The sequence below is a fragment of the Mchenga conophoros genome, linkage group LG12 (assembly GCF_057382185.1).
Source record: "Mchenga conophoros isolate Kocher_MC1m ecotype Shallow Benthic linkage group LG12, M_conophoros_male_GT1.1, whole genome shotgun sequence".
NCBI classification, from domain to species: Eukaryota; Metazoa; Chordata; class Actinopteri; order Cichliformes; family Cichlidae; genus Mchenga; species Mchenga conophoros.
In genome coordinates this window covers 33,646,325-33,668,104 of record NC_140537.1, presented here as the reverse complement: position 1 = coordinate 33,668,104, position 21,780 = coordinate 33,646,325, and the positions used below count along the sequence as shown (strand labels likewise).

Genomic DNA, 21,780 nt, shown 5'->3' with positions numbered 1-21,780 from the left:
TGGAAGTCCAGAAATAAAGTTTATTTCAGTTCGTCTTCAGCCTTCACAACAATTTAAATAGCAGGACAGAAGACGTCCGTCTCTGTACACATTGGTTAGTAAAAAAAAAATCTAAACTCAGGTCAGACACTTCCACTTTCACTGATACTGCGTCTCTTTTTATTGTTTTTCTTTCTTTGCATTGAGAGGAAACATCCAAGTCGATGCAGCAACAGTAACCGTGCTTCTAAAGAGTTCATTAGAAGCACAAAAGTTCAGTTTGTCTCCCGTTTCTTGTCCTGAGGGAGTGCCTACAAAGAAAATGCTCCAGATAAAAACAACTTCATTTCAAAGACAATCTTTAACACAGCCGGCCCCGCCAAGAGAACACTGATTGTTTGGCAACGAGCAATATTTTGAGGCAATGGAAGCTGAAACATTTCCCTGCAACCTGCTCCAGGTATAACGGTCCTAAAGGCCTGCAGCCTGTTCATATTTTCCCAGGAAATTTTTGTTAAAGGAAATTGATTTTTGTTTGTACTTTTAAAAGTCTGAAATTCAAAATGACCTAAAAAAATTAAATAAAATTTGAGTATTTAATCTGGTAATTCCACATTAAAAATGCCAGAATCAGCTTAGTTTATATACAATAACTTTGGCATTTCACAATGAAGACATGATTCATTCACTGCGCCTTCATACTATGATTTTTTTTTCCTCACAGACCTTCTAAGCAGACTTTACAGGTGACTCTCAGGTTCAGCAGCTGGCTGCACGAAATTTCAGATGAAAAATTAATTAAAATTAAAACAATTCCTCATCCTCAGAAAAAAACTGTGACACTTCGAGTTGGTTTAAAACCGATTTAAAATTTGGTTGCAGTTTTTAACAAAGTTCAAGATTGTGTTTCAGTCCTGAAAATTTCATGTGTCCATCTGCTGTACTCCTGAAGTGATGAAGGACAAATAAGGCAATTTAAAAAGCACCAACCCTGTATGCTTTAGAGGCCTGTAATTCAGAGTTTTCACAGTATTATGGTAAAATTTTGCACGACTTCAGTTATGCTAAAGTTACTGTATAAAAACAAAACAAATTATTTTCTTATAATTAGTATCAAATTACTAATTATAATTTGGCAGGAAAGCATGAACGTTATGTTGAATCTTTGGGAATGATTACAGACCTTTAAATATAAAAGGCCATATTTTCCCCAGCTGCTTTAGCTCCTTTGAGGCAACTTTCTGAAAACCTGAAGGTATGATCAGCAGGTTGGTGCAGCTGTCGAAATGACTGAATTAGGGATCTGCTGTGTCTGACGTCCCAACAATAGGAAAAACAACCCTGTAGGACAATGGGGTGTTTAGGGGAGTCTAAAGCCTGGGTTTCAGGGATTACTTGTACATACACTGACTTAATTACTTGAAACTCTGTTTAATGTAAGCATCCACCACTGTAATAGTATGTATACGACAGAAAAGAAGTAAATGCATAACAGGTCCCAAATCTGACTGTTTTTTTTAAAGCCGAATGACACCTTGTCTTTTCCAGTGTGCTCACTGGAAGGGGTGTGAAGCAAGCATGGGAACCTTTATGTCCTGAGTAAGAGTAAAGTTTTAATCTTGTCACACCTCCTTTACACTTAACTGTAAATTTAGCAATTAAACAGTGAAGAGTGAGATATTTGGGAAATATCAATTCAGATAAATATTAAATGGGGGAAAAAAAAAAAAAACATGAAGTGAAGAGACTCTGTACGCATAGTCCCCAGACTTAATCATCCAATCAGAGGCAAAGTGCACAGAGATGACAAACTAAAATGTTGGACTGTTCCTTTAACAGATCAGGACTAGATGCGGGTAAATCCTCCTGAGCCCCACTGCCTCAGATACCCACCAACTACTGCAGCCCACCACACACAGCGAGTGTGCAAAGCCAGAGGAATAGAAAACTGCAAAAAGGTGACTGTAAACCATCTGAAACTGCAGTGCAGAATGATACTGACTCAAACTGCAAAAAATATACAGGAATGTGAATTAAAAACTAGAGAATAAAGTCCAAACCACTGTGAAACATCAGTAACAGTAATTGAATGAACATAAACATGTGTTTAAAACATAACAGACGTGATCCAGTTTTTCCCACAGCTTTTAAAAAACTGGGGCTGTAATCTGTTCTGCTTTTCATGCAATCGGACAGCAAGAAAAACAAAAGCCTTTAGAGGGCGCTAGTGAGGCTCTAGAGGCTGTGTCAAACATTAAATGTTAAGAAAATTACAAATCATTTTTGGATTACAAGAAAGCACCACAAAACGTCCCAAAGCTTAGGAATGCCTCATTTACTGAGTTCATTTAGTCCTGCTTGATATTGTTATCTTTGATATATGCTGCGACTTAGAGCTGCAACATTTTTAATGCAGTAATGTTCCTGGGAGATAAACACCTTGTCAGTTATTCTACAAAATGTAGTTTCAGGGAGACCGTTTAAAACTTAAAAACAAAGCTGAGGTTTCTGCAGAACACAAATGGACGTTTCTCAACTACAGAGCACAAACATTAAAGGACTACGATGACCTGGATGACTGAGAACCTTCACAGACATAAAGAGCACAATCTGTAATTGCATAAGGGATTAGTCATGGTAGTACATGGTCAGTGGTTCCAGCCAGCTACATCGAACCACTGAGAATCATCTACAGTGTGTTCTGCAGGCACGTGTATGGCGAGGTGGAAGCAGAAGTGGGCAGGGCTTAATCTTTTAAGGTGGGGTTACAGTCCTGAGTGTTGTTGATTGTTCAACTATACGCTCACTTTTTAATCTATATATTGTTATGTTTTTGATTTTTTTTTTAAAATATTAACCCGACAATGTGGGTCTGCTAATAGTAAGTCAATGATTTTATAAATGACTGGCTTGTATTTGCCAAATATTTCCAGAGCGTGGTGGAAACTTGAAAAGTTTAGACATATAAGCAAGAGTTCTGATAAATTAAGGTGGAAATGTGGCTCGTGATAAATAAAGTTTCCTATTTTAAACACTGAACCAGAAAATGTTGCAGTATTGAAAAAAAAATGGATAGGAGTATCAGATTACAGCCTCAGTCTTCATGTTTCAAGCTTTGAGAAAGTTTGTAAAACTTCAATCTCACAAAAGATGTAAAAAAAAAAAAAGAAAAAAAAAAAGAAAAAGAAGGAAAAAGGAAAAAGCTTAAACGTTTTCTTTTCCCACTTCATCGTTCATATGCTCAGCCAGTTTATCAGCTGCTGTAGAAGGTGCATCTTTAAACCTCCCAGTCTCAAAAACACATCAAACTACTAATTTCTACTTCATGCCATAGACAATAAAATCAAAATTAAAAAGTTGAATATAATGTAAAACAAACAAAACCACATAATTAAATACTAATATATACAGTGGTTTTTAAAAATTTGTTGTTGTGCTGCTGCACGTTAGAAATGTGCATGATTATAGCCACATAAAAAAAAATTTAATCATATAACTGTGTGTAAACATAAATACTAATATTCCTAAGTTCGTCTTTAGTGTTGATCAGAGCACAGTAACAGCGGCAGAGAAACAGGAACTCCAAACCTCCATTTAGAAAATGTTGACACTTTTTGTGCAACAAAATAAAACAAACAAAAAAAATAAATGCATGAAAAGCTGAAATATGGAGAAGTGAGGTTTCCGTAGGACATCAGCTACCACAGCATCATCATCATCATCAGCCCATCAAATAAAACAAATCCTTCAGAGAACTTAAGACATGAAACAGTTTGTTTTGTCAAATCAAAAGCTAAACATCTGAGACAATGAACATGAGAAACTTCAGTTACATTCTAGCTAGTTGTTGTTTTTATAAGTTGTTTATATCTTTGTACAGTGTCTGTTCAAAACAACAGTCATCTAAAAGGCGCTTTTTATTGTAAGTTACATCATTATTAGAGAGAGAACTGCAACAATCACACAATCACCTATAAGGAGTACTTGGTGACAACGGGGAGAATGAACTCCTTTTTAACAGGACGAGACCTCCAGCTGTTAGGGTTGGGCTGCATTTAGTGTGACTGGGTGGAGGGTGGAGCAAAAGGGAAGAGAGTAAAGATGGACACAGAGAGACTACAAACAACAAGAGAGCAACAGTTGCACATATAAGAATAAAAAGAAGTCAAGTAGAAGAGCTCAGTGCATCATGGGAAGTGCAGCCTGAACCTATAGCAGCATAAAAGGATGTTTCAGGGTCACCTCATCCAACCATAAGTAAAAGCTTTATTACAAAGGAAATTTTAGAAGTGGACAGTTCAGTTCAGGGTGTCCGTCTCCTGAATCCAAACTGGGAGCTAATTCTTTAGCCCGATAGCTGAATTCTCCAGCTTTCATTCTGCTTTTTGAAACCCTTACTATGAGGTCTTTAAGGTATGATGGCACCTGATCATTCTGGACTTTCTATGTAAGGATGAAGATTTAAAAAAATACATTCTGGATTTAACAGGGAGCCCATGAAGTTGAGCCAATTTGGGAGAAATATGCTCTCTCTTTTTAGTCCCCTTAATCCTCTTACTGTTGCGTGGTGATCACTTGGGATCAACTGAAGGCTTTTCAGGGACAGGTGTCAAACTCCAGGCCTCGAGGGCTGGTGTCCTGCAAGTTTTAGATGTGTCCTTGATCCAACACAGCTGATTTAAATGTCTAAATGACCTCCTCAACATGTCTTGAAGTTCTCCACAGGCCTGGTAATGAACTAATCATTTGATTCAGGTGTGCTGACCCAGGGTGAGATCTAAAACCTGCAGGACACCGGCCCTCAAGGCCTGGAGTTCGACACCCCTGTCTTAAGACATTACCACTGAAACATGTAAGGTCTGCCTATCAAGAAGCATTTTTATGTCCCGTGTCACTATTTGTGGTCAGTTTTCTGTAATGTCTCACACAAATTATGTAAATTAATTTACGTTTCTCATGTTCTGCCTCGTGCTGTTTGCTCTTGATTGCTTTCTGTTCATTATGCGCTTTCTGCCCTTCAGTAGGAACTAGCTGGTTAAACGTTACTGGTTTTGCTCTTGCCCTTGGCTCCGCCTCCTGGGCTGCTTTTACTCTCTGACTTCCTGCCAGAGGAGTTCTGCATGGTGGACACTTTAACCGCAGAACCCGACTGACCACCACTGTTGTTGTTATTATGGTTTGAGTTTCCGCTCAGTGTCTCCATGATGGAGCGGAACGTCCCGAAAGGCCGCTTGCTTTCAGAACTTCCTGTTGGAGTCCTCTCCTTCCCTTGATGCACTTTTGTTGGCTCTGCCTCCTGACTGGAGCTCTTGTGCACCTGCTCATCGAATGTAACCCTCAGTTTGAGGTTCTGGGATGTCTTCCTGCGAGATGAGGGAGACTTCAGGGCACTCTTGGGGCTGGTTGCGACTTTCTGGCCATTGGTGGCATCCTGGTCCCCTGGAACGTCTGGGGTTTTGCCATCTATGGCTTCAGGGTCACTGGAGGTGGGGGACGGGTTGTAGCCAATGCTATCTACTGACTTTGATCCACTGAGAGAAAATGCCAGCTTCCTCTCAACTGTGGAAGATGATGATGAGGGGAGGTGCTTTTTCATCATTAGTTGGAGGTGGTTTGACACCGGCTCCTCCTCTGTGATTGGCAAGTGGGATGGCCTATCAGGTCGTAGTGTGTTTGAGGGTGGAGCTCCCTGATTCTTGCCCTCTTCTGGTGGATAACCATCTGAATCGGATTCGCTTAAGGAACGCTGCATGATCTGTTTGAGTCTTGCTAGTTTGAGCTCTCTCCTCTCCACCAGCCCAATTCTGCGGCCCCCAGGAGCCCCAGGGCCTTCTCTGCTCATACCACCTGCAGGAGGCAGTCTCTCTCTAGGACAGAGTGTCTCCGACATGTCCTTCCCCAGGAGCTGCCGCAGCACGGAGTCTGGACCCACCCCTCCCTGACGAACCAACCAGTGACCGTCACCAGGAGTCCCCTCAGCAGTCAACATCATCTCTTGCCACGCCTCCACAGAGGGTTGATGGGAGCTGCAGCGCAGACAGGGAGACAGAGATCATGCTCCATGTTCATATTTTAACGCTTTAGTATTTCAACCTTTGGTTAGCGATGAAAGCAGTGTTAAACTGCTTAGTCAACTACTTATTCACATCCCTAGTACATACACACCACTCAACAGTAAAACACAGCCTTTTTATTTAAGCAGTGTGTTGCTCAGCTGTTACCTGCTAGATCTGTTGGAATCATTAGCAACGATTTCTGTTTGTTTGGCATGACCTAAGGCACATGTCTATGTTTTTCAAGTTATTGTGGTCCTTCACCAAGCTCTACTGAGAAAGCTGCTGCTTTGTCACTTTACCAGCTCTGACTCATTAAGCAGATCTTAGCTTCCACATCTTCTTTTATTATATGATTAACTTTCATCTGTATGGCTTTTACACACCGAGCGTGTGTGTGTGTGTGTGCCTGTTACCTGGGTGATCTGGACGGTGTCCCCTCTGCCTTGTTGGGCTCCATCAGTCTCTGCAGCTGTTTCTGTAAGGCCATTCTCTCTGACGCCTGTCTACATGACAAACATGCAACACATATGACAGATCTAACACTGAGACAGCTCCTGTGTTTTTCCAAGAACACTGAAGTCTGAATGCTGTCTGTTTCAAAACAATTACACAAACAGATTTCATGATGCAAATAATTAATAAAAGATATCCCACAAAGACACAATAGCTCTTTTCTACTAGTACCCACTCATCTTGGCTCAGCTTGACTCAGCTCGGTTTTTAGGCTTTTCCATTAGATAGCAGTATCAGGTACTTTTTTAGTACTTGCTCAGCTGGGGTTCGATGTGAGCTGAGTCTATGTGAAAATGTGACGTCGACAGGCAGCATGCCACCGATTAACCAGTCAATGATGAGTCATGAGAGAAAAATCCAAACCGCCATTTTTAAAAATGGCCCTGGATAGTTTCCAGCAACCCTGAAGTGAATAAGAAGTTTAAAAAAAAATGGACGGCTGGATCTTTTCCAAAGAATTATTATTAATGACCACCAGTGGTGATGATGTTCTCATCTCATAATGTGATAAGCTGAACATTTTGGGGTTATGACATATTTGAGACTCAGATAACAGGATGATAATACTACAATTCTAAACTATGCAAAAACACATCAACTTACTCATTGAGCTGCTTGGTGAGCTTAACAACCTGCGAGGCCAGCGACATGCAGGTTTCTACTACAACCAGGTAGCGGGCGCAAGTGGTGTGTCCCTGCCGCTCGGCACTCTGGGAAGGCCGCTCCCCCTGCTGGTTCTGGAATGTCACATTGGAGCCGTACTCCACCAGAGTCTGGATAAACAAACACAAACCTTTCACAGTTCTGAGCTCTAGCCCACAAGTTTCAGACGTTTCAGAGAAGCAGCTCTCTCATTTAAACCATATCATTAGTTATCAGTATTTTGATTGTCAGCCTGGGCTAGCCAGCAGGAAGCAGACAAGACTAATAATATCCGCCCTTCCTTCAGCAGGGTGTGCCACCTACAGAGAAAATACCCCTCAGCCTCTATTGCAGGAAAATTAGCGAAAAGTGTAAAACCTAACACTTGTAATAAATCAGTGTTGTGTCAGGTTAAGTAAGAGAAAAAGGAACTAACCAGAATGTTGCAGCGAGCATTTAACCTTTTACTCTACAGAAGCGTGATGGATGGTGATAAAGTGATAAATCTCCGAGCAAAGAAACAATATTTAGGAACAGGAAAAAAAGGTTCAAGATAGTAGAACTTTTTAAAAACCCCGTGAATGACACATTACCAGAGAAACAGATGAATAAAGACAAAGCATTAGCTGCTCTGAGACAATATACAATATGACCAACTCTCCACCTGCCGCAGGTCGAGGTTAGAGCTCAAGTCATTCAGTCCACACAGATTCTGACAGCAGGCGGACTAACAGCAGAACCTGCTGTATATTTATGGGAGCAAAACATCCAGTGATGTAAATCTTGAAGCTATATCACAGACTTAAACATCAGGTTACCTGTATACAGCTGAGGTGACCATACTGAGCTGCTATGTGGACTGCAGTGTTTCCGTTCTGGTCGACTTCATCCAGAGAGATAGCCTGTTCCTGCATGAACTGAAGCAACCACAGCAACACCTTCTCCTGAAGGGAGAGATGGCATATCCATTAAAACAATATAACTAAATGTTCATCGTCTTATTGGATCAGTGAAATGAGAGTAACCATGATAATGTGTCATTATTTGTTAATGATAGTTAAAAGCAGCAATAAATTCTCATAATAAAGTTTAACAGTTCATGTGATTCAAGCATTTCATTTTAGCTTTTACACTAGAATATCAACAGCAAAAACATGCCAGGTTAAGTTATTAAGATGGTCGTCCCTTGCACAGCGGCTTTACGCTACTCCTATTTCATAGGATGGGTTAAATAAAGTGAATGAATTTTCCTCATGGTAATAATAAAAGATAACTTAAAAATAACACACAAATTAAACTTACGCTAAGTAAACAGACAAACAATCTGATTTGTTTATTGACTGCTGTGCCACACACTTGGAAATCACAGATGTCACAAGCAAATTATAAATTACCAATATATCCACCTACTGACTTGTAGGGAATGAAAACACTCAATGTGTAATGTGGAAAAAATAAAATCGACTGCTCTCATCACCTGCATGTGTGTGTTTATGTGCACGTGTGTGTATTACCTGTCCATATCGGGCCGCGTAGTGGATCAAACTGGGATGTTCTCTGGTGCAGCTCAGCTCGGCAATGGCTTCTGTCTCACTTACCATCCACCTCACGCACTCCAGATGACCATTCTACAACAAACACGCACGCATGTTTCAATCACTTCGAGCCATATCAGCCGGTGCATGTCCAAACTGCAATGTGACCAGATCAGTATTTAGCCAGCCAGCTTCTTTGAAAAAAAGCTACCGAATGTTCTTCATGCGGGCAACAACTTCACCTAAAATAAGCTGAGTTTTTCTAGGAGTAAGAACAGGGCTGGCACAATTTATTTCTTATAGAGTGTTACAGTGAGAAAAGACAGTTTCCTAAAATGTCACAACATGATTCTTGTGATATTTTCCAGAGAGGAACCATTGCTATGAACTTATTTGTGTCTTTAGATCCAAACTGTTATGTACTACTGATATGTGGCCTAAAAAGAAGCCAAGTTCCCACAATGAGTCAGTGAAAAGATTTATGCCCCTGCAACGTGAGTAATACGACTACATTCATTTAACATACTTCAGCATGGACCAGGTGGCTGGAAATCTGTCATCCTGTTAATCTAAGCATATAAACAACAGTCTTGTTAATAACAACCAATCAGGAATCAGCAAACAGCTGCAGAGCTTGTCTCCAGATAACACACTTCCCTTCTGGCAGCCAATCAAGAGCCTAGTTTCCACTACAGGGCTGCCAAAGCAGGACCTGCTCATATTTGCGGCATTTAACTTCTTTCTTTCTAACATCCTGCGGCTGCCAATAGAGCTGGAGTAAACGTTTACCTAATTTTATCAAAAACCTCCATCTTATTATTACAGTATGACCTCACTGACCAGCTGTCAGTAACCAATCAAATGTCTGCATACCCTTGTTAGCTTACAGATGTTTTTTTCTACTTTCAGGAGGACTAATATTTTGACCTGCAGGTATGAACAGTGGGAATTTGAAGACTTAAAGGGTATACAGGCACATTACATTCACATCATGCAGGGTAGATACATAGCTAAAATAAGGCTGAAGCTGCATAAACACATTTCTTACACTTTTGTTGGACTTTATCTGACAAACAAGATACTGCAGTTAATGTGTGTAACATGCATGATGACACCGCTGAATGCCAACACTGCTGGGTGACCCTGAACACACCACACAGTGGGGTGCCAGTACTCTGGCTTGATGTAATTCAAAGTTGTCTTCTCAATGTCATTAAAGCAGAATCTCTGCCAGCACTTGAATACAAGCATGTTACTTTGGAGACATACACCCAGTCTAACACTGAAGTTCACCTTGACCCCCAGACCAGCGGGGGTGAGCTGCTGGTTGTTGCGCTCATTGAGACAATCCTCCCCCATCAAAGATGTGAGATGCTGCAGACAGTCGGCGTGGCCCTGAGAGGCCGAGATGTGGAGCAGGTTGTTTCCATCCTCGTCTCTGATCAGCTCCAGATTATCAGCTGCCAGGTGAGGCTGCACAAGGAGGACAAAGAGGAGAAAACACAGAGGTTGTGAAGTGTAAAGGACGACGGGGTGATGAGGAGAAGGATGACAAAATATGATGAAATACGCACCAGCAATGAGATCTGTCCTTCTCTAACGATGTTAATGATGTTCTGGTTCTTCTTGGATTCCTCGTCTACTTCCCCTCCTGCTCCACCACTCCCTCCAAACCCCCTTGACCCACCTCCCACTCCTCCTGATGCAGAAGCCCAGGATTTGGAGCTGTCCTGCCTGCTCACGCTGCCCCCTGGCAGAGGGAAAATTAGTCCTGGGCCCCCTGGAGGGTCCACACTTGGTCTCTGGCTCTGAGAGTCTGGATAGACCCGTGCAGACAGCAGTTTGTCTGAAAATCATGTCATGTCTTTATATGTATATATATATATATATATATGTTAGCACGGAAGAACAGAACAGAGGACAGTACATTTATTTAATACCTGCATCAGAGAAAGAAGAGAGAGAGGACGAGCAGCTAAGGAGGCCAGAAGACATCTCTGGCTGGTAACCTCCTCCACCTGGGGATCGGTGGAGGTGGTGGAGGTCTGGATCCATTGATTTGGACTTCCTCAGGTCAGACCACTTCACTGGTGACAGAACGCAATACTGCAGAAAACACCAAGTGAGCTTTTAGTTTAAGTGAGAAAATTACAGTCACAGTTATATTGGAGTCTGCAGAGGGTCCCAGTGCGGTGGAAGACATCACGCCTCGTCCCTGTACCAAAGACGCCACATCCCAGTGGCCCCCAGGATTACAGGCCTGTGGCACTGACCTCCCATATCATGAAGACCCTGGAAAGACTCATCCTGGACCAGCTCCAACCCATAGTCAGACCACATCAGGATCCCCTTCAATTGGCTTACCAGCCCCGACTCGGAACTGAGGACGCCATCATCTACCTGCTCAATCGTGTCTACACCCATCTGGGCCAGCAGGAGAGCACTGTGAGGGTCGTGTTTTTTGACTTCAAAAAATAGCCTGGTGGTGCATTCAACACCACCAGGCTGACTCTCCTGGGTGATAATGTTATATACCTATGTGGTATGTGACTTTTGTTGCTATGATGCCAGGTCTCTCTTGGAAATGAGATTTTTAATCTTAATGAGATTTTTTACCTGGATAAATAAAGGATTAATAAAAATAATCTAACAGCGATGCAGGTGGATGCTTCTCTGTGTCCCGTTGATTACCTGTCAGGAAGACCACAGTAAGTGTGTCTTCCACATTGTGATGGTAATTAGCAACACAGGGGCACCACAAGGGACTGTCCTCTCCCCCTTCCTCTTCACCACAGACTTCAGCCACTGCACAGAGACCTGCCATCTTCAGAAGTTTTCTGATGACTCTGTGGTGGTTGGATCAGCAGGGGTGATGAGTCCGAGTACCGGGCTGTGGTTGACTCCTTTGTCACGTGGTGCGAGCAGAATCATCTGCAGCTCAACGTGGCAAAGATCAAGGATTTGATTGTGGACCAGGAAAGACCAGGAAATCCACGGGGTCAGCGTGGACATTGTGACATTGACTATAGATACCTTGGAGTACACATAGACAATAAACTGGACTGGGTTAAAAACACCACTGCACTTTACAGGAAGGGCCAGTGTCATCTGAGGCAGCTGAGGTCCTTCAAGATTTTCTATGAGTCTGCTGTGGCCAGAGCAATCCTCTATGCTGTTGCATGCTGGGGCAGCAGGTTGAGCATTGCTGATGCCAACAGACTCAATAAACTGATCCACAAGGCCAGTAATGTTGAGGGTATGGAGCTTGACTCTCTTAAAGTGGTGTCGGGAAGTGAATTTTGTCCAAGATAAAGACAATGTTGGACAATACCTCCCACCCACTCCATGACATGCTGGCTAGCCACAGGAGCACGTTCAGTGAGAGACTGAGATTACCTAAAAGCGCCACTGAACAACACAGGAAATCATTCCTGCCTGTGGCCATCTCCCTGTACAACTCCTCCATCTAACACATTGTAAACACTGCAATAGTTACATCTTTTTGCACACACTCTTTTCTTACTCAGTACTGTTGCTGTCAATTTTCTTGATATTTATTTATATTCACATCTGTCAACCCCAGATATTTATTATTTGGTGATTTGTGTATATATTGTGCTATTCCTTTTATCTTAACATACTGTATTGTTGAATAGTCTAGTCTATATCTGTTAATGTTACTGTACAGGAGCAACTGTAACCCACATTTCAAAAGTAGTAGCTATATTTATTTGTTTATGTATATGTTTAGGTCTGGACAGAGGCACTGTAAATACAAACAGAAATATGAAGCATAAAAGATGCTGGCTCACTCACCTGAGTTTGTGAGCTACTACTGCTGCCCAGGCTCAGAGGCTCATTGTGGGTTAAAGTGGAGTTCTTCAGCCCTCCTCCCCGATTCCTCTCCAGTGTGCCTCCACCTATGTTGCTCCCCGTCACTGACCGCTTGTCGTGGGGAACACGGGGCAGCGTGGACATCTGCTGAGTGGACTTGATATAAGGCACATCCAGGATCTCATCCATGTCCAGATCATAGTGCTCCAGTTCCCCAAACAAAGCCTGGGGGTTGTTGCTCCCTCCAACAACACCAACACTGCTGCCCAGGCTCTTAGCCTTTCCTCCCTGCCCGTCAGAGGAGGCATTAGTCTGTTTGTCAGGGTCATCCTTACTACTCTCAACTGGCTCCCCCAGAACCAGCCCCTGACCTTGGACTTTACCATCGGTCTCTGCGTCAGTGGTTTCTGGTTGGTGCTTAAGAGGTGAGACCCTCTTCACCGGCCGGAACTTACTGTGAACCTCAGCAATCCCTGTGGGTTTGATTCCCCCGCCGCTGTGGGAGGACACACTGCGGCTCCAATTGATGGCTGGAGCTGCAGGAGGACAGGATGATCAGAGATCTGATCTAAACTGTTTCAAGCCAAACTGTAATTATATTATTGTTAAGTTACCTTGCCTCTCCTCTGCCTGACCATCGCTTCTCCTGGACAGCTCAGGGATGCTCTTCAGAGATGTGACAGAATACTGTAAGAGGATGAGGAAAGATTAAAAAAAAAAAAGACAGAAAATTGTACGCAGCAGTCCAGCAGCTGTGCAAGGAAGTTATATTTAGATATTAGCCAATTACTTTAAGTACTGACAGATTGTAACTTGAAGCAGTTACAGCTGTGTAATTTCAAACTCCTTCCTACACAGACCCAAAGCCAAGAAAATCTGTCCAAATCTTTCCGTCATGAAAGTTAACGGAATAAAGAAATGCACTGACTAAATGCGACCAAGAACTGAGAGCAGTTCGAGGCCACCTCGTGCAATCAAGGTGGCCTTGACTGCACGATGCTACAGTCAAGGCCACCTGTATCATCCCACCCATCCAAAATTGATACAATGCTATGGGCTGGCTAATTTATTTTATTTTTCTATTTATCAGATAGATAAAACAGGTCCTGCCACTTAGCCTTAGGGTTAGTGTGTATGGCTGATTTATACTGTAACTTAGAGGAAAGTGCATCCCTGATCCATGCCTTTGCCACTACCCTAAAAGCCTACATCCTGTGGAACCTGTGCAATGATCACTAACAGCTGTCTGCAGCTGGCTTTGTCTCAGCATCTCTGACTTTAACCTGATCTGTTTTCTGTGGTGTGTCAGTTGGTTATCAGCTTCAGCTCTTCATCACTTTTTATCTGAGGTTACTGCCTGAGTCTGCTGCTGGCACCATCTGCACAGACATGGTCTGGTTATCTGTGGACAATCCAGGCCCAAGTGAACCTCTAATGTATTTACTAGCACATCATATGTCAATTAACACTCTCAGTGGTAGTCTCTTGAGTTGCTCACCTGAAAATTTGTTGTTTTCTTGCCCATTTCATGTTGTCATTAGTCATTTCACCCACAGCTGTTTGAAGTTGCCAAATATCATTCACTTTTTACAGTCTCTCAATGCCACGTCCCTGCAAATTGCTTCCAGTGTGCATGTAACTTAACTCTCTACTGTAGAACTCCAGCACTGCCAACATTTTTTAATCTATTTGCCTTTCATTTAAAGTGTTGTTTTTTTAAGTTCCTGCAAAAGTACACATTTTTTATGAAGTTCACCAAATGCGGATGATTTTAAGTGAATCAACAGTCATGCTAATCATTGATCAAAATAATAATCTTTTTTAAGCACTGAGCAACCATAAATATGCTTATTGCAAAGTTAGCATTATTTACATAGCTGTGTGTAAACTGAAGGGTGGTAGTGACTATCATCTTCTTGAGCTCCAGAGATACGCAAAGACTGAACTGCTTTATATTCTGTTAGCTGCGTACAACCCCATCAAACTTTACTGGTGATGAAGATGCAGCTGGTAGTTGCGCCCCTGTGGGCAGCTTGTCATATCATACTGACCACTGAATCATCAGAGAAGTCGATCTCATCCAGGTCGAGGTATTCAGGAGCCTCCATCTTCACACCACATCATCAGCCTCACAACCAGCTGCAGACAAAAAGGCAAGATGTCAATGTGTGACTAAAAGCACTAACAAAGCAACAGGATATCACTAATGGTTTCCCTGTGCTCATCAGCATCAACATTCAAAGTCAATAGACAGTTTTGTGTTTCTGTGTTTGATGAATGTTTGACTTGTTGTTTTTGGTTTAGCTGAGCCAATTAAAAAAGTCCAGTTTTCAAATTTATGGGAATAATTTGTAAAGAAAGGAAAAAAGTAGACTTGGGTTTGACTGGTAATTATTCCTCACGCTTATCTTTTTTTGGCGGGGGGGGGGGGGGGGGGGGGTTGCATTTTATACAAATCAGGACAATAAAAGCCACAACTTTCTTTGCCTAGCTTTTTTATTTAGCAGCATTTAAATCATGAAAAAAAAAACAACCTCTGGGAATTACTGCTGCAGTGATATGATCAGTGGGGATAAAACACAGGAAGTAGCTGCAGGAAACAGTTTGGCTGAAAATGTGCGTTAAAGTGCTTTTTGATGATCTTTTTCTAACTGATATGACAAATTTCTGCACCGGGAACAAAGTCACAGAACAAATAACAAAGTCACTTCTATTTTAAGGAGAATTTTCTCTTTCACCCACCAAGAAAGGGCTAAAAGGGATTATTTGAAGCAAATCAAATCCTCTTCTACTGGGTAATGCCGCACATAAAGCCCTAACTGTCAACTGCACAATCTGACTGAGCAGTTGTGATCAAAGGCAACACACAGCAGGATAATCAGGACTAATCACAGAGCAGCGTGACTTGTACCATGAGCACGCAACCTCAACAAACACAAGAGCAAGAAGCTCCCTGGCAACAAAAGCCAAACTCTGAAACAAGAAACAGAAAAAAAAATCTGTCAAATCTGAAAGTTTTCACTATTTTTTTGTACAATAACTTTAGGCTATCTAATGAAGCTATGCAAAATTTTACTCCCGCATTAGGAAACTTTTCTGCTTTACATGGCCTCTGATTACATAGGAATTCATTTTTAAAATGCCTAAAATTTCCAACATTTTTCTGTCCTCTTAACATAGGTAGAGGATAACCACATGACAATTTCAGGGATGATAAACACATGTAAGCTGCATGCCTTCATTCATTGCTTTGTAAAGTGTGAGACGAACTGCAAATGAGACTATTCGCATTCAAAACAAAAGTTGGACTTGCATGCAGACGTGAAAAAAAATACGTTGAAAAGGCTGTGGAAGTCCCTGTATTAAGCACGTAAACCTGTGGCACAAAAATCACCAAACTCGGACGACCACAGACTGTTTTCCTTCGTGGTGATGAAGGAAAATGCTGGGCTGGCATGTAAAAGGGCATTTATTCTCTTCAAGGACCTGAAGCTCCATAAAGCACCCCTCCAACAGCCAAACCCATCTGTTCTCTGATTGGATAGTTAAATTTGTGATTGACATGACATTGGCCAATCAGATGAAAGGAAGAAAAGTAGGGTCAAAATTTGTACTTTTTGCACACACACAAATCTTTTTTACACATACAAATCCTGAATTACAAGTACAAAATATTTATGACCACAATTTGAGCCCATAAATATCACCTGATGACTACATGAAACCTCCAGTAACCACTCACAACTTGTGGTTACCAGGGGATCACTGACTAATCATTGGGCCTGCATGAATGTGGCTGATTGGGTCAAGTATAGTTTTCACAGCAACTTTTAGCAACCACTCTGGAACTGGTCATAGGGTTGTCAACTGGACTCTAGGCTGGTGTGACTGAGGCCCAAGATGGCTAATGAGGTTTCCAACTATTACTTTTGTTCATTAATCAATTTACATACTAACTCTATAAAAGTCTCCAGAGCCCACAGGGATGTTTCCAAATTACTTATTTTGTCAGAGGGAGAGAGAATGTGAAAACACATATTGAACAGATTCCATTTACATGACAGCACAGAAAAACTCAACAATCACATCAGCACTGTTTCTAGTTAAGATCCTGCAAGGAAAGAGAAGACACGTCATCAGCTCCTGTCATTCATCAGTGCCATTCTCTTTCTTTGAAAATCCGGCCAAATAGAGAACAAGCTCTGACCATGAAGCTGGTATGGTTTGTAAAAAAATAAATAAAATATTGCTCACCAATGCTGTAATCGTCAGTGTTTTCTGTGTAATTTCCTGTTCTATTCCAGCTGGTAGGACTAAGTAACCAGGGAGTAACATGGTTATGGCTAAAATCAGATCGTGTTTACATTTCTTTTTTGAGTTCAGAGCTCATAACAACGATCAGATCAAAGATGAAACTGGCTTTGAAAGCTCTTCATAGATACCAAACTCACAGACTAGTTTCCGGTATTTAGTAAATTACTTTAAACCTCTATTTGTCACGACTGGGGCAGCAGCCGTTGTGATGAGTGGAAAGGAGGACTCGAATGCAGCACTTACTAAGATGTGAGGGTGGTTTATTAAGAATACAGAACACAAAGTGGGGGATGGCAAAACAGAACTAAGGATAAACTAAACTGGGAGAAACTAAACCATAGAATAGCAAACCTGAACACGAAGGGAGGACAGCAGAGAGAGCACGCTGAGGATTCACAGAGTAATGCAGAGACACAACGAGGAACAGAGGCAGACACACACTATAAATACACAGAGGGACACTGGGAAATCACACACAGGTGGGAGACACAGCTGGACCTGATTATCCTGATCAGACAGGGGACACTAACACCAGGGACCAACAGAGGGAGCACCAACCCAGAAACCCAGTATCCAAAACCCCAAAACACAAACCATCCCAAAACAGCCCACAAACAATAATAATAACAACAACAATAAATACACCAAACACGAGCGATCGTGGCTCGAGAGTTGGGAGTTCGCCTTGTAATCGGAAGGTTGCCGGTTCGAGCCCCGGCTTGGACAGTCTCGGTCGTTATGTCCTTGGACAAGACACTTCACCTACTGCCTACTGGTGTTGGCCAGAAGGGCCGATGGCGCGATATGGCAGCCTCACTTCTGTCAGTCTGCCCCAGGGCAGCTGTGGCTACAACTGTAGCTTGCCTCCACCAGTGTGTGAATGTGTGTGTGAATGGGTGGATGACTGGGTGTGTAAAGCGCTTTGGGGTCCCTAGAGGGGACTAGTAAAAGCGCTATACAAATACAGGCCATTTACCACAAAATCACTGATTCATGGACTCAGGCCCATGACACTAGTAGCATATTTTTATAATAACACTTGAGGCCATTTTAATTCTACGTTTCCCACTTACAAAATAACTACCAAAAACTGCCAAAAAGTGAAAAATATACTTCTTAGAATTGAAAGTAAGATGTGCTGAAGAAAAGATGAGACATCAAAAGATAGACACATTATACAGAGGAGGAGATTTCACTAAACACCCAGTGGCCCGCTCCTTCACACAAATAGCCAAACAGCAATAGAAAGTCAATGTTGCCATGTTGTGTGGCACATGGATACTGTTGAGGTTCAGTTTCAGCTGAATGGGAGTGGGTGTATCTCTCTTTATTGTAAAGATGGAGATAAATACACTTCTTGAAATGTTCATTGGCTTATTATTGAGTTCCTGCCCCTTTATATCCCATGGTTCATGTTCACCTGAACCTCATATAGATGTTCTTAAAAAGTAAAGTTTTAAGAATAATTTTAAAGTAAAAAAGAAAAAGAAAAAAAAAGACTGTTTTATTTAGCTGATAATATTTAGCAATAGAGGAATGATGACAGTGCTATATACAATTTCAGTATGCAATTTAAAGAACATACGCATGGTCAAAAATGACTCACATTACAACAGGAGGACACAATAATGCCACCCAGAGTATCAGGTTAGACACAGGCTTTCTGAATTTCTTAGGGCCAAACAGAGTGAAAATTACAAGTCACACTGCCCTTCATGTCTCCAAGACATGCCTGTAGCTTCAGTAATTGATTTTTCCCCTGACTTAATAGTTAAAGAAAATCAGGTATTATCTGTATAGTAATAGAAATGTATCCATGTATAACTGCATTGCTCTCTGCACTACATGAAACCCTATAGAACTCATGACTCCATCTTTTGTATGAGAGGAAAAAAAACCTCCAAGTTTACATAAAGAAACTGGAACTGGACAAATATGATTTAAAGCAGCACAGCAGATTTCTAGCTTCATCCTTCTCATCTGAAGCAGCGTGCCATTTGTTCAGTGTTTTATTACTTGCAAGTGGGATGGGTAGCTATTTTTCTTTACCTCATTCTCAAACAAAGTCAACATTTTTTGTGTTTGTTTATTTAACATCTTATTTGGCTATACGTGGAATTTTATACACACAAGACCAATGAAATGTATGCACATTTAGAAAGAGGCTTCAAAAAAGCTACAATAAATCCCAAATTGTTACAAAGGTGGCTGTAAAAAAAAAGCAGCAAGATTTCTTTGTAGACTAAATTTGTGCTGATGTTAAAAAATATCTATACACACAAATTAGAAATAAAGAATGAAAATCAAAAAAACTGATTGCACGTTAGCCCCATTATTTGCAAGAAATCTGCAGCTTAATCAATGATGGAAGTATTAGTCATGAGAGGATCACCTAAAATAACACCATGGCTACAGTGGAGTCAGACTGTGAGACCTCTCACGTCATCAGGTGGTGTACCTACAATAAGATCCAGATGTTCTGAGGGAACATTTCATTTCTTTGGCCCATTCTTTCGGGATCATGGAGCCTGTTGATGTGAGATCACTTACAGCTATCTGCATTTAGAACCAAACTGAAAAATCGTCAATTTTCTCACATATATAATAAGTTACTGTGTGCCGCTGTGCCATACCTCGCCTTAAAGAAGCTTTAACCCCTACTCTACCACATAACTTTCTCATCTTTGATTACTAACATTTTTTTCCTTGTACACTGCTTTCAGAGAAAAATAAAGCAAGAAGTAATTTAAAATTCATATGGTCACTTTCCAGGCAATAATAGAAATCTGTCTGTTTTTCTGACCACACATTAAGACTACGCTTAGAGATTTCTTTATGTTTTGAGAAGAACAAACGTCCAGTCATGGAAGTCCAAGATGTTCAGAAAGCAACAAACTGGTGCGTCCGTGTAAGACTGGAGCTGTTTTCAGACTGCGTGGGAGTCAACGGGTCAAAATAAAAAACCCTCTGATTGCAGCTTTGAGAAAGAGTCGAGCCTGCATATCCTTGATAACAACAGTTTAGGCTTCGAAACCCGACATCAAAAATAACATAGAACTTTTAAAGAAAAGAAAAGGAAGGAGAAAAACGTCTGCTCACTCTGTTTATGTGAACAGCTGACGAGTCCAAATCCTTCCAGACAGCAAGACACAAAAATAATCAGAGATGAAGCGTTGTTTTGGAGGAAAGACAAGAAACAAGGATGGGAGTTTATTCTTTCCTCAAAGTGTAATTAGAAATTTACTGCATGCTACTTCGCATTTCCCATGGAAATCAGTGAAACTAAAATCCACCTTCCGTCATCTCAAAGTCTCCCTTATTTACATGTTCTGACTTGTTTGTTGAACTGGTGTAAAAATAGATATGGAAGCAGTGATCTAACGACCACTGGGAGCAGGGAATGCACACAGCACCTCTAAAACCCTGAACTCCTCGTGAGGTTAGTTGGGTTCAAGCGCCACTGTCAGCTGAGCCCTGCCAAACACAGGTTGCAAGATAAAGCTGTAAATCAGACAGAATCGAGACCTGGAGTTTCTTCAGAGCTCACCAAGTTAAATTTAAATGACAGCATACAGAACGACATTCAAAACATGGATTACAATCATAATATCCATGTCCATACAGTAGAAAACCCACACTGACAAAAGAAACTGCAATGATAGCCACAGGATATAACAATAACTCCCATGACACAACTGACTAAATGGACACTACCCGGGGAGACAATGAGCAGTAGAAAATAGAAAATAGAAAATAGATGATAGATTACCCAATTAAAGAGGAACAGCTAATATTAGCACCCTATTTTTATTCTTGGACTTGGCATCATTCACAGTTCATTATTTATCCTTATCAGGGCATCCAGTTCATCTTCTCTCACTCAAACAAGCTGCTTAAAATCCTCCACTTTTAAGCTAACTTTCTTCTGATTGTCTGCCTGTCACCAGCAGAAACAGTCGGTAAGTGAGGCTTCTGCACTTAGAACCCTCATTGGCATTATGTGCCAGTTTTCAACCAGTGCTCCCCTGGGACTGCTGTGGTTACAGGAGCCATTCAGCTCCTCAACCAGTGTTTGCACCAGAGAAATAAAAGCTACTTTCAAGTAGCCTCGCATGTTTGATTTGACAGGTGGTTACTTTACTTTACTTTATTCTGGCCTTAATATTAGTTGGAAGCAGTCTGATAGATAACAGTTATTTTTTCCAGTAAAAACTGAGTAAATTTATCAAAGATCTGCAGATTTCAACACCTCAGAAAATAAGATTGTCTTCGCACTAGACAAGATTTAAACCAATCAGAAAGCACTACTTGCGTACTTTAAATGACTAAAAGTACTGTACATGTAGTATGGCAACACTTTAAAAGCAGATAAAAGTAAAATACGAGAAACATTTGACTTTATTTAAAAGGACAGTTAGTATGAAGCAGACTTAAAGAGGCCAACAGAGCCCTATGCTTTCTGCTTTATAAATGACAACAAAGGATGGGAGGCGAGTGTGCTCCTATGATTCTTACTGACAGCTTGTTTAATCCTCGGATACCTGCTCAAGCAGCAGGAGGCTAATCAGTTAAGCTAGCTAGCTAATCAGCATCTAAAGAAGCTAATGTGGAAGCTAACAGGCTAGCCAGGCTGGCAGTTGGAAAATTGGGTCAAAGAGAAAGCTCAGGTAAAAGATAAGGCGGTCGGAATAAGGAGCCGTTAGCTCTCGGTTAACGGACAGTTTTCAGACACGGTACCTTTCGGAAGTCAGGCAGCCGAGGGGGGTTAGCCGGTTTAAGGAGCTGGTTGCTGCTAGTGGTAACGCTAGCTGGATGGTTGTTGGATCCAGCTGTTTTTTTCCCTTCTGTCGCCTCTCTGTCTTGAAAAGCACAAAGACTTTGACATATGGGCAGCACAAAGCGCCGGA

General features: G+C 41.5%; 1 protein-coding gene across 1 annotated transcript; it reads right to left on the bottom strand.

Moving 5' to 3' along the window:
* sncaip (synuclein, alpha interacting protein) lies at positions 1–21,780 on the bottom strand. Its single transcript, XM_085295422.1, has 12 exons — positions 21,611–21,780; positions 14,611–14,698; positions 13,174–13,246; positions 12,542–13,095; positions 10,666–10,831; positions 10,300–10,571; positions 10,019–10,198; positions 8,705–8,818; positions 8,009–8,134; positions 7,152–7,321; positions 6,449–6,538; positions 1–6,005 (listed from the first exon to the last, which is right to left on the bottom strand). The coding sequence occupies exons 2-12, from the start codon at positions 14,665–14,667 to the stop codon at positions 5,015–5,017; spliced, it is 2,793 nt and encodes a 930-aa protein (XP_085151548.1). The 5' UTR covers positions 14,668–14,698; positions 21,611–21,780; the 3' UTR covers positions 1–5,014.